The sequence below is a fragment of the Ovis canadensis genome, chromosome 8, assembly GCF_042477335.2.
Source record: "Ovis canadensis isolate MfBH-ARS-UI-01 breed Bighorn chromosome 8, ARS-UI_OviCan_v2, whole genome shotgun sequence".
Taxonomy (NCBI): domain Eukaryota; kingdom Metazoa; phylum Chordata; class Mammalia; order Artiodactyla; family Bovidae; genus Ovis; species Ovis canadensis.
In genome coordinates, this window is record NC_091252.1 from 65,469,717 (window position 1) to 65,484,166 (window position 14,450).

Consider the following 14,450-nt stretch of genomic DNA (forward strand, 5'->3'; position numbering starts at 1 on the left):
TGGGTCTGGGTTGGGAAGATTCCCTGGATGAGGAAATGACACCCTGCTTCAGTATTCTTGCCTGGGAAATCCCATGGACAGAGGAGCCTTGTGGGTTACAGTCCATGGGGTTGCAAAGAGTCAGACATGGCTGAGTGACTGAGCATGCATGTGGGCACATGATTGATAGAGTATGTTGCATCTTACTCCCACTCTTGTCCTTTCTTTGATGTTTATTTTTAAAAATATTTCCTTATTTTAAAACTAATTTTATTAAAAACTGAGACATTTATGTTAATGCAATTAGTATAGCAGGATAGTAGAAGAATTTTAAAGCTCTTTTTCTCTCCTTGACTCCTTATCCCCAAACCCCATAGGTCACATCTTAAATATGTCCATGTCTGCCCTTCCCCAAAATGTCTAAGTGTATTCCAATAATTACAAATTCATATGTATATATACATGTCTGTCTACAGTTATCTGTATACCTCTGTAAACAAAAATTCATATTTCCCATATGGAGTGATAATACATAAAATAGAATGGTCAAAGCCCAGACTAATCAGAGTAGGTGTCTTGGCTGTTCCTTGCAATCCCTAGGTTACCCAGATGTTCTCTGGAAAGAGAAGGCATTTGAGAGGCTCGAACAGCAGTTATTTACCAAGTACAGAAGTATTTCAGTATTTTAACCACCAGTATTTCCTTAACTGTGCATAAGAGGCAAATGGTATCCCTACTTTTGCTCATTAAATGGCTCATGATTTTCCCCTCAGTGCACACAGATAGAAATGCTCACGTTCCAGTAAGGGTCTCAAAAGACCAGCATCTGAGTCACCTCTTTCATCTTAAGTACAAACTTTTTATGTTTTTAAATTCAGTCCCTTAGAGTTTGTCATAGACAGTGTGCATGTATTCCTGAAAGTCTCATGTCAAAACTATGAAGCAGATAAGGTATAGTTTCAGAACATTACTTTCTAGCTCCCCTCTAAACAGACCCATTAATTATCTTTTAACAGGTTTTTCCTTCAATTGTGTCTTTTCAGTGACCCCAATCACCCAGAATTTAGGGTTGACAAATTCCCCGTGTCTCACTGAATGTACTAAAAAGACCACATACTACTGCTTTCTTACTAGCATACTTTTAATGTATCTCATTATTGCAATTGATTATCAACTCATAGCTGGTGGGACTATACCTTGAAAGAAAGTTGCTCAGTTGTGTCTGACTCTTTGCGATCCCATGGAATGTAGCCTGCCAGGCTCCTCTGTCCATGGAATTCTCCAGGCAAGAATACTAGAGTGAGTTGCCATTTCCTTCTCCAGGGAATCTTCCCGACCCACTAAAGACATATACTATTGCTTTTTTACTAGTGTACTTTTCATATATCTCATTATTGTAATATATTATTAACTCATAGATGGTGGGACTATATAAACTACCTTATATTTATCTTTCTACCAAGGACATGGCAAAAAATGTCACTCGGTAATGTTTATGCATTGTTCTTTTGGGCTTTTGGATTGGATTGGTAAAGATGCACATATGTACCATCACAAAACATCTAGAATATTTATTTTGTATGTGTTCAGATATTATGTAGATTTGAAAGCAGAGGATTGCCATATTCCCCTCAGTGGTCACTCTGTTGACTTGTAGTAACTTGATCCCTTTATTTTCCTTTTCTTTAACACATATTTACCTCTTATACAGAAGGTACAGAAACCCTTCATTTACTATATTCCAGTTTCAAACAGCTGCTGAGTGTACTAAAATTTCATCTCCATTATTTTCTACTTGGGAATGTGGAGGAATTGACACTTACTGAGTATTTACAGCCAAGTCCTTTGCTAGGTACTTTGCATACATTATTTCATTTAGTCTAAACTGTCTCTCAGTTGTATACTTAGTGTTCATATTATTGACCCTAATTAACAGAAATGGGAGTGAGAGTTGATGAAGTAAGTCACATGAATGTTGGCATCACAATTTAAATACAGGACTATGCCTTCAAAGTGCTCTGTTTTGTTTTGTTTTTGTTTTTTTTCCTGTACCACAGTAATGCCATCTAAATGGTACTTGTCTAAGGATTAGGTGATACAGGTAACTGTTTTCTAAACTATCAAGCACTATTCACACATGGAATTTCTAACTCATAATCTCCAACAGAGTAATGTGAGTAAATTGGTATGTACCAAATACTGTAAGTGATTGTGATTAAAATGGAACTTCAAAAATTAGAGGAAATGATGTTAATGAGTTGTTGGAGAACTAAAATCCAATTTTAACCCATTTCTTTTAAAGTCATGGGTGTCAAAATGGAACATATCATTTTAGTAAAGAGGTATTAAATATAGACATGTAACTGTAAAAATATACTTAGAGGATACAATTTTGTTGTTGTTTAGTTGCTAAGTAGTTTCCGACTCTTTGCAACCTATGGACTGCAGCATGCCAGGCTCCTCTATCTATGGGACTTTGCAGGTAAGAATACTGGAGGGGGGTGTCATTTCCTTCTCCAGGGAATCTTCCTGACCCAGGGATCAAACTATGTCTTCTGCATTGGCAGGTGGATTCGTTACCACTGAGCCACCTGGAAAGTCCAGAGACTATAATAGGAGCACGGAATAATATCCGAAGTAAAATTATTGTAGCCTTGGGCTTTATATTTGATATGTATTCCATGGGGTCGCAAAGAGTCGGACACAACTGAACAACTTCACTTTCACTTTTCACTTTCATGCACTGGAGAAGGAAATGGCAAGCCACTCCAGTGTTCTTGCCTGGAGAATCCCAGGGACGGGGGAGCCTGGTGGGCTGCCGTCTATGGGGTCACACAGAGTTGGACACGACTGAAGCGACTTAGCAGCAGCAGCAACAGCAGTGAGAAACTTTGGAATTCAGAGTTACATGTTGTTGTTGTCACACTTCCCAGGTGTTCCAGATTGCATATGTGATTGTGAAAGCAGCTAACTCCCCTCGGCCTGGAAATTGGATTTTGGAACGCTCACTGGATGATGTTGACTACAAGCCCTGGCAGTATCATGCTGTGACGGACACGGAGTGCCTAACCCTCTACAATATTCATCCCCGTACTGGACCACCGTCATATGCCAAAGATGATGAGGTCATCTGCACTTCCTTTTATTCCAAGATACACCCCTTAGAAAATGGAGAGGTAAGATGAGAAAATTCACCCTCAATACATTTAAGATGGCAAAATAGGCCTGTCAGAAAGACTTGACTATATCAGTCACTGATGTCAGGGAGATTTTAAAATAGGATTTAGCAGAAGTACATTTAAAATAACTTATTAAATAAAAAGGAAAAACTGAAGGGTATTAGAATTTTAACTGCCTTCATCTAGTATGTATCTTGTGTGTCCAATAAAGATCAGAGAAGAGGAAATGGGCTTAAGTTGGAGAGTCAGTGATTAATTTTAAAGAAACTTTTCTGACAGTGAGTCTTGCTAACTATTGAAGGATTGAGACCTTAGAAGAAACCTTAAATCTGTGTGCTCTAGTCTGAAGATAGGGACAAAAGAGATAAATTCTGGAAAACATAATTCACATATGTGAACTCATAATTTATGTGTTTTTCTACTGTTGCCGCATAGGGCTGCAGTGGGCTTTCTTTCCTTTGTTCAAGTTTTGCTTATTTTATGCTTAATTCAGATCTGTTCAACTTCTCCATAGCATCTTTTTTTTCTTGTAGTTAAGATTTTAAATTGATTCATTGTTTTTTCAGCCACAGATTCAAACCATGACTTCACCTTTACCAATTGTGTGATCTTGAATCAGTGCCTTAAGTTGTCTGTGCCTCCGTTTCATCTCCCATAAACTAGAAACAATAACAGTTTTCTTATGATTGTCAAGATTAAATGAAAATATTTGAAACATTGTAATAGTCACTTTGCAGGCATTAACTGTTTTTGTTGCTGTTTTAATAACAATAACCATTGAGGTCGCTGGTGGTGGTGGTGGTAGTAGCCCCCTCTCAGATACTCAAACCTAGACCTAGAGACCCTCGGATCTCTAGTTTTATTTCCCTAATCAGTCTCTCTTCAGTATATAAGGCCTAGCTCTTTTTGTTCTACTTTCTTATGTCCATTTGTGTGTATACTCATGGCTAATATTCTCTCCTCACCAGTTCACATGCTTGAAGCTAGTATCATTTTTTACATTTGTATTTTCAAAAAATCCATATTCATACACTATCATGCCCACCTCAACTATTCTGAGATTATTTCTTTAAACACTTCTGGGAGTACGTTAGATTTTTGACATATATTGATCACACTCTTTTGGCACTATTATTCTATGAATGTCTCCCAGTGTCTCACTATATTTCAATTTCATGTTCAAAAATTTCAGTTTTCGGTGAAGAAAATTCTAAATGGTGCTCTCAGCAGAGATCTCAATCTGCCAAACAATGAGTCAAAAGCAGTGAGTCAAACAGCTGTTCAACCTGCTTGTGCCCAGAGGCATCCACGTCCTGGCCAGACTGGCCTGAGGATATGAGAGTAGGGAGGGAGGGCAAGGAGAATATATTTGAGTTGAATTTATAATTTTTTTCTTGGATCCAGTGTTTACCCAGGATTAATAATTATGTAATGTTTATAAAGCTATTCTTTATCTTTAAAAAATGAGCCAATTCAGAAATTTGTTTAACAATATAAAATGTACCCAGATATGTAACATACAAGTTGCATGCATACCCCAAAGCACGCTCACACTACATAGATGGTGCTTCTCCATTCTTTAGACTTTGTCAACTTACCAGCGTGGAACAGATATTCTATTTGTTTGTGTTTAACTGGCTACACTGTTTTAGACACTCACTATAAACTAATCGTTACTGTTGACTTTTAAGAACAACTTGTTCAACTGTCTCTGTGACATGCTTTTTAAAGTCTATTTCTCTCTCATTGGAAAGTGAATGAGGTGAGGAATGGAAAGTAATTCAAAGTATTTGAAGTAGATTGATAGTATTTAAAAATATGAATGAAACCCAGACCTCTCCTGGAATATCTGTTTTATTTTATATCTTAGTCTGTGAAACATGGTACTTTTTGGAATGGACAGGTTCAGCGAAGGTAGGGGATGGTCTCCCAAGACTGCCAGATCAACTGATGACAAAGTTGAGATAAGAATACAGATCCCCTGAGTCCTACATTAGTGTTTCTTTCATACTCTAATAAAGACTGAAAGTTGATCTTTTTTAAAATCTTGGTAATTGCTAAACTCAGAAATGATTTAGAAGAGATATTGACCTGCTGGATCCATTAAAGTAGAAAGATTTCTGATCCTGAGATATGGTGATATAGAAGAATGGGATTAGAAGACTGGGTTCTGCTTCTGCTACTAGTTTTTATGGAACATTGAACAGGTCAGTTTTCTGAGTTTGAATTTCTTTAATATATGAATGTTTGATATGTAAATTATCCTAAGGCATCTTTCAGTTCTAAAGTAGTACAGTTTCAGATATCACCTACAATATTAACATTGGGAATATTTTACATTTTTTGGATGCTTGTCTCCAATATTTCCCAGACAAGTGATTGTGAAATAAATCTTAGTATCATTAATTTTTAGTTTTAAAAGCATTCACATTTAAGTACCATGTAAAATTTAATTATTAGGTGCTTATATTCAGAACTTCCTAGAGAAGTGACATTCAAGTAAGAAAAACAAACATATAAACGAGTAAATGCAAAATGATAGTATAAATGCCACGACAGAATTGTTTACAGCAAGTGGTAAAGTTCTCCTGGATGAGTCAAAGGAACCCTGCTGAGAAGATGGAGTCTCAGAGTACAGAGCAACATAAAAAATTTCTTAGTATCTCCAAAGTTTTGAAGACAATTGCAAACTTATTGCCATTATGCTTTAGACATATAACAGAATTCACTCCATTATTGAAGGGTATTTTTATTTGGTTTGAATTGTAGGCTTGTTATTATTTTAAATGTACATAAATATAAGAGGACAGAGAATCCCTGTATCCCTTTTACCTAGCTCCCACTAAGGATAATATCTTTCATAATCTACATTCATTTGTCAAACTAGGAAATTATTATCATTATTTATAAAGAATAAATTACAAGTATTATTGATACTCTATTACCTAAACCACAGATTTATTCAGATTTCATTCAGATTATCATTAATAACTTTTTTTCTCTTCTGGGATCCAGTTTGGAATAGGACGTTGAGTTTATTGCATCATTGTGTCTCTTAGTCTCCTCTAATGCATGACAGTCTTAATCTTCTTTTGTTTCCCTGACCTTGATCACTTTTTAAAATTGCTCTTTGTTGTAACGTTTCTATTTATTTGACTGCACTATGTCTTTGCTGTAGCCTGTGGAATCTTGAGGTATGGCAGGTGAACTCTAAATCGTAGACTGTGGGGTCTAGTTCCCTGACTAGGGATTAAAACCAGGTCCCCTGCAGTGCGAGCATGGAGTAGCCACTGAACCACCGGAGAGTCCCAAGCCTGATCAGTTTTAAGAGTTCTGGTCAGATTTTTTGGTAGCATATTACTCATTTTGAGTTTGCCTGCTGTTTTTCAATGATTAGACTGGGCTTCTGGGTTTGGGGGAAAAATACCACAGAGGTGAAACAACTTCCTCATTTCATCATTCCTATTTATTTTTATATCCACATCTCCTGTCTATTACCTTTTTATTGGTTTATTAGTCTTACTGTTTTCTAGATAGGATTTTATTTTAGAATGCTATCTAGATATTTACCATGATTTGAAATGTATGTTCTTGACAAAGCATCAAATGATCATTTGCTTCCAGATCTTGAAAATACTCTTAAACTATGAATTTAAGTCAGAGAATAAGAGAACAGCAGTGTTTTTAAGACTTTGGAGACCTGAGTTGGGAAGATCTCCTGGAAAAGGGAAAGGCTACTCACTCCAGTATTCTGGCCTGGAGAATTCCATGAACTGTATAGTCCTTGGGGTTGCAAAGAGTCAGACATGACTGAGCGACTTTCGCTTCACTTGACTTCATTTCACTTCACTTCACTGCGAATAAGGCATTAAGAAATAAACATACATCAGTTATAACACACTAAGCAATAATGTTTGTGTAATAGGTACAGAAAATTAATAGAAAATAGTCTTCTGTGACTAACATCAGATCTGTTGAGTCTAAGGTTTATTACATTGTCACTTGTCTGCAAAATTTTGGAGACATGTGCCAAAACATTTAGAACATTCCCGTATATCATGTTTCAGGTGAAAAGGGCATCATTTTAGAGCCAAACAATACTTTGGGTGAATTCCTTGTCAATATATTAAAGGATATCATAGCTTTGACTTCAGCATCTATATCCAAACTTCAATACTATCTTCTGTCCATATTATCACTGAAGGCTATTTAGTCTTTCCTTATGGCCTCTTGAGTCTTGGCAGCAGCTTATTTCTTCAGTATTGTTTGTTGCTCCAGCCACCCCCACTCTTCTGCCCCCACCCTCTAGCTTGGTCCATTCTCTGCCCTCTACCTCACATTGCCTGCAAGAGATCAACAAATGTTGATCATGTGGATTCACTGGAAAGGTAGTACAGGGCACATAGTCAGCCTTCTGGATGACTCAGTTCGCCTGCATCCAAGAAGAGCGTAGCCCTTCAGGTACCATCCTGGGCTTGCACCCAAAGGGAGAAAAGGAATTCACTGAGTTGTGAGATCATCACATCTCAGGGCTGGCAGAAAAAAAATAATACAAGGCAATGAATTCAATGGTAGACCCAGTATGTTGTTATCCGGGCTATAAACTGAAAGAGACTTTGAGCAAAAGCCTTTTGAGAGCTTCATTTCAGAAAGGCAGTTTGGTGTCTATCAGTACCGAGAGGGCTCAGCAGGAACCCTGCTTGCCTTGCTTTGTGGGAATGGTCCTAAGCTCCAGAGTAGGAGTTGTGTGGTGTAAAGTAACAGATGGCAGCGGGCCTCCATCACTTTGAGGCCAGCCAAAGGGAAAAACTGTGGTGGGTACAGCTGCATGGACAGGCATCACCAGCAGTGCCATAGGGTGTCAGCTCCATCCAGAGCTGCTATCTGCCTAAGTGCTGCTTCTGCTGAAAGCACTTGCCCCTGCCCCTGGGTGCTATTAAGAACTGTTAACAAGAACTGCTACTTGAAGGCACCACTGTGTCAAATATGATAGCACCCCTCCATGTGTGCTAAGTTGCTTCAGCCATGTCTGTCTGTTTGCTACCCTATGGACTGTAGCCCACCTGGCTCCTCTGTCCATGGAATTCTCCAGGCAAGAATGCTGCTGCTGCTGCTGCTGTGGCTGCTAAGTTGCTTCAGTCATGTCTGACGCACTGCGACCCCATAGATGGCAGCCCGTCAGGCTCCTCCGTCCCTGGGATTCTCCAGGCAAGAATACTGGGGTGGGTTGCCATTTCCTTCTCCAATGCATACATGAATGCTAAGTCGCTTCAGTTGTATCCAACTCTGTGTGACCCAATGGACAGCAGCCCACCAGGCTCCTCTGTCCACAGGATTCTCTAGGCAAGAATACTGGAGTGGGTTGCCATTTCCTTCTCCACCAGGCAAGAATACTGGAGTGGATTGCTATGCCCTCCTCTAGGGGATCTCCCAGACCCAGGGATAGAACCTGTGACTCTGATGCATCCTGAATCATTGGGGCCATTTCAAAGAGCTATTTCTGGGACCAGGGTTTTTCATTCAGTAGTTTGGGAAAGGCTCAGGAAGCTCTATGTATATGTTAAATAAGTACTCCTGGAGACATTGATCTTCCTTGCCTTAGCTCATTGTTCAGATATTTCTAACTTTCCTGAATCCTGGAGATAATAGATCGTTAATTATTTAGAGAAATAGTATCAGACATGCTGCTGCTGCTGTTGCTAAGTTGCTTCAGTCGTGTCCGACTCTGTGCGACCCCACAGACAGCAGCCCACCAGGCTCCCCCATCCCTGGGGTTCTCAAGGCAAGAACATTGGAATGGGTTGCCATTTCCTTCTCCAATGCATGAAAGTGAAAAGTGAAAGTGAAGTCGCTCAGTGGTATCCGACTCTTTGCGACCCCATGGACCATAGCCCATTAGGCTCCTCCATCCATGGGATTTTCCAGACAAGAGTACTGGAGTGGAGTGCCATTGCCTTCTCCAGACATGCTATCTCCTCCTAACTGAGAAAAAAGACTGATATTTTCCAGCAGGAAACATCATTGGCTTTGGTGGACTGAATCCATGGGTGGGTTTGTGTTGAATAAATCAGCATTGAGCTGTCCCTAAGTTATAGATGATTGAAGGAGCATCTGGGAGAGGATAATCACATTGATAATACTGACAAGAATGGGTCTGAAGAGATGGGACTACTTTAGGGTTCCTAAAATTAAAATTGTAGTGAATGTGTTTCTGTTATATGAGGCTCCTTTTTCTGTGACTGGGATTATTACTTTTAATTTATTTGGATTGTCACTAGACTGATAACTAAATATTCATGGTTACCATAGTAATTTTTGCTTCGGCTTCCTCATACAGACACCTTTAAGTTATTTACATGTGATTTCCTCTCATTTTTACCACAATCCTTCCCAGCTCTTAGGACTGCAACTCAATTGGAACTTAGATTCGCTTTGATTCTGCTTTTGAAAGATGGCAGGCTTGTATAGAAATTCCCTAGAGAAACCATCATTAATTCTTGAAGATACCTTTTTTCCCTATAAACTGTGTGTAGAGCTTTGATATTATTTTGATTTCATATGTGTCAGAGTTTTATGTATATAGACAGAATATTTTTTCCCCTGTTTTCATTACCTGACATTATGGAGATCCTTAGAATTGCAAATACTGGAGAATGAAGAAACAAACCCAACACTGTGTAAAGAAACTTTTTGTGAGATTCTTTGATGTGATATTGTTCAGGGTATGGCATGATTGCATGGGTGAGTTTTTGTGGAACTGCAGGAATGGAAATGAAGAATCAACTTTTCTCAATTACCTTTGGAGTTGCTTCCTTACGGAGAAGCAGCAGGGTGTTACTAATTTATATTGGTTATGAATAGGGATTGGGGAAATAATAATTGGGGGTTTCAGACTTCCTTCCTCTAAATATAGTTCTTGCATTAACCAACATGGAGTCAATTAGCACCTGGAGCAGCAATGTGAAAGTGCCTCATTACAATGAGTTTACATGGCTTCCTTCAAAACCCCGCTGCATATATACAGAGCACTTGAAATGTTTTGGTATCACAAACACAACTCATTTTAGGTAACTGTACTATATTTCAAAAACACACCTTTGACATTATGATGAAATTAAAAGATTGTATTCCTCCTTTCTATTAGTCAGTTTATAGACTCCTGCCAACAATTCGGTGCCTAGAAAATATCAGTAAATCATTGTTAAATTAATACAGTGTTGCTGAAAAATCAAATCCCAGAGAAATCAAACAAGAATGGTCTCTTGATGAGATAACACCAATTTTTTAAAAACTCTTTATTTTGTATTGGGATATATAGACTATTAGCAATGTTGTTAGTTTCAGGTGAACAGTGAAGGGACTCAACCATGCATATACATTTATCCATTTATCCCCCAAATCTTGAGGAGATAACACCAATTTTTAAGACCTGATTATCTCAGTGTTGTAAAATAGGATCTTCCACGATTCACTAACATGGAACAGAATAGGCTCATGTTAGGCTGGGTAGGAAAATTCAGGGTTGTGGTGGAAGACACAAAGACACTCTCAGATATAGCTCTGCCACTGATTAACCAGGGGGCTTGGACCGATGAGTCAACAATCCGGTGTGTGCCCCAGCTAGTTCACATGACTATAAAGTGTTAGTTGCTCAGCTGTGTCTGACTCTTTGTGACTCCATGGACTGCAGCCCACCAGGCTCCTCTGTCCATGGAATTCTCCAGGCAAGAATGCTGGAGTAGGTAGCCATTCCCTTCTTTAGGGGATCTTCCTGATCCAGGGATCAAACCTGAGTCTGCTTCTTTGCAGGCAGATACTGGAGTAGGTAGCCATTCCCTTCACCAGGGGATCTTCCTGACTCAGGGATCTAACCTAGATCTCCTGCATTGCAGGCAGATTCTTTACTATGTGAGCCACCAGGGAAGCCTTCATTATGACTATAGTGAAGATGGTAACACCTCCTTGTAATCTATATAATAGGATAGTAAATTTTACTCCTGCTCGGTAGCTAACGTTGGCTTAAGTCCCCCCTCCCCCAGTGGTGAGACGTCTGGTCAGTCAGTGCTAATATCACTGTTATATAAGGAAATCTGCAAAGGACAAAATAAATTTTAATTCCCTGTTGGGTCAGGGCTTCCCCGATGGCTCAGTGGGTAAAGAATCTGCCTGCAATGCAGGAGACACAAGTTTGATCCCTGGGTCAAGAAGATCCTGTGGAGGAGGAAATGGCAACATGCTCCAGTATTCTTGCCTGGAAAACCCCAGGAACAGAGAAGCCTGGCAGGCTACAGTCCAAAGGGTTGCTAAGAGTTGGACATGACCAAGCACATTGGCACATTGATGCAGCTTATACATTTAATAATTTTCTTTCCCACATAAATACTGTAGACACATGTGCACAAGTTTGAAGTTTTGTGAGCACCTTGTAGAGGAATTTAAAGGAAGCTGGGTAACCCAAATTCCACTTGTTGTACTCAATGCAACCTGTAATAGTGAAACCTATGTTAAAGTTCTCTATACTGGAAATTTTATTGTTAGTATTTTGAATTCTGATTCTAAAGCACATTGAAATTATAAAATTATGAAACAGGAATTTGTTTTGTTGTGTACATAAAGAGGAAAAAGAGCTATTAAATGTACAGGACATTATAAGAAGCATCTGAAACCATTGAACCTTATCTTGGGGCTTTTAAAATCAAGTCTGAAGTCCTGAGCAAACATTCCATAATAGAATGGCAGGTCATACTAGACTTAATGTTGTCATCATTTTTTTTTTTTCACATTACCAAGGTAGGGAGTCTTTCAGTTAAAATGTAAATCCCATGGGAAGGAAGAGGATTTGTGGGTACTGTTGTTATTGTTATCAATAATGTTGGCAATGACCATTTGGGGTATGGTGCTTCATCAGTTACAAAGTGCTTGCCATACACTCTTCCATCTGAACTCTACCAAAGCCTTGAAGACACTTGAAGTCAAAATATTTATCATTCTCTTTTTATTGATGGAAGTTAAATAACTTGTGTGGTCACATGATGCTAAAAGTTCAGCATTAATCTCTGATCTAGGTCTGGTTCAAATTTTCTGATGGCAAATCTCATAAAACTGAACTCTTTGGTCCCAATCAGCCATCTTCTAAATGTGTGTTTATTTACCCTTTGTCACTAGGGCTGTGTGACATTGTGTGGTACTTAAGTGCCATACCCCATCTCTACTGGGAAAAACCCGAAGACCCGAGTGGGTCAGTTAATTGGTTTCACATAGTAAAAATAATATACTGTTATTTTTATTGCAGAAGTATACTTGAAAATACAACAAAGGGTCTTGAAACTATTAAAATAAACTTCTGATCCTCAGGGAGACTATTTCAATACTAGAGCTATCATCAAAAGTCCTTGAGACAAGTAACCCAGGAATGGAATAGTTATGATAATACTTTACAAGCAAACTTAAAAAGATATCAGGAGCTGCTTTACCAGGTTCCCTGCTATGAAATGAAACTAGAGAAAAATCTAGTGCAAAGCATTTTAGCCTGAGGATGTGTACTGTTTTGCACTGTGATGGACTGATGGCAGTCCAATATTTTCATTGGAAATACCTAAATGAGTAACTGCTGAATTCTGCTACCTGTGAATCACATTAGACATACAATTTAAATTCTAATCATGTGTAGCAAAAATCTTATGATATTCATTTTGCAACAGAGAATGGCAACCCTGGCAAGATTACAAGTTAGAAAATTATATTCCTCTTGTGTAAATTTGTTCTTCAGGTTCATTCAATAATAATTATTTATTTTCATATTCAACAGATAAGTGCCTTATAAAAGCAAGCTTACTTACAGGTTGAGCCATATGAAATTGCCAATATTTGACTGGTTTTAGCCAATAAATATGTAGTTTCATATGGTTTTAACTAATGTACACTAAAGCATGAATGGAAATGTTTGCAGAGATTTAAAGTGTCCTCAACATAACCTCAGTTGAACACAATATTTTAGCAAAAGCATTAAAAGTAAATCAAGCCCCTTCACCGAAACAATAATTTATAGCAACATATTAGTTATTTTGTGAAAATTTTTTTAAGTGTGTTAGTTATATGGTAAGTAGTAAGCTAAAATGAGCCATACTGCCTTTGTTTCTTGATTTTGAGTGAGGAGGAGAACAGTAGATAGCGCTTTGACATGAATAATGAAGGTATCACATCAGGTACCATGGGGAACCATGTGGGAGCTGAAGATATATTGGTTACTAGGAATAGGTTTTTGAGCTGAGTAGTTTTGGCTCATAGAATGTAAAACATGGTTGTGTATATCTGTGTTTCTGCACAAACACATTCCAGTGCCCACATATGTGCAGCATAATCGTGCGAGTCGATGTTAGTTGTGTCAGGAATGAGAGCTACCACCTTCTCAGAGGCAATTTCAGATATTTTTAAACCTGGCTTCTGTCTTACAGCAGTTACCCACTGTTCTCTTCAGAGCTTCCATGAAGGCTCAGTTGGTAAAGAATCTGCCTGCAGTGTAGCAGATAAGAGTTCAATCCTTGGGTCAGAAAGATAACTAAAGAAGGAAATGACAACCCACTCCAGTATTCTGGCCTGGGAAATCCCATGGACAGAGGAGCCTGGTGGGATAACAGTCCATGGGGTCACAGGAGTCGGACATCACTTTGCCCCTAAACCACTACTTTCCCTTCAGTATGAATTACCCTTATAAGATTATTGGTGACAGTTCTTAAAGATTATGTTGTGGGGGGCCGGGGTGGGGGGAGTCATAGCAATGATTCCATTTTACTTTCTTAACTACGTTTGCTCCTTTTTTCAGTGGATGAAAAAACATTTTGTTCTTCCTCCTTATGATTTGTTATGTTGCATCCATTTATCTCATAAAAATAAAATTTGGTATTGAATTAGCTGCAGTAGAGCAGGTTACGCATAAATCACTACAAAGCCAATGCATTACCAAAAATGATAGGACATGAAAAATATGGCCAGGATATAGTTTCAACCACCAAATGATTTGATATTATGAATAAATGCTGCAGGCATATATAGCTTGTGAAGTCCTTAACATTTAGCTTTTTTTTTTTTTCAACTAACAAATACTGATCACCAAATATGTTGCAAAAGTCTCTTAGGTTCCGGGGATAAAAGGTATATTTGAGGGGGTAAGATAAGAGATTCAGTAAATCAGGGTGGTAAAGGCATATGTAGCGCAGAAAAAAATCTTCGTTACAGAGGGGCTGGGGGAAGAAGAATGAATGAGAATGAATGGCAGTGACCTGTCACTCTAGG

The 14,450-nt window shown here is 38.5% G+C and overlaps 1 protein-coding gene across 3 annotated transcripts in view; it reads left to right on the forward strand.

Moving 5' to 3' along the window:
* Positions 1 to 14,450, forward strand: part of LAMA2 (laminin subunit alpha 2) — a 681,429-nt gene that overhangs the window by 201,624 nt on the left and 465,355 nt on the right. For all 3 annotated transcript variants that reach the window (XM_069598353.1, XM_069598354.1, XM_069598356.1), the window contains exon 4: positions 2,913 to 3,155. In XM_069598353.1, the coding sequence (XP_069454454.1) occupies positions 2,913 to 3,155 (243 nt within the window). The remainder of the gene's footprint in view (positions 1 to 2,912; positions 3,156 to 14,450) is intronic.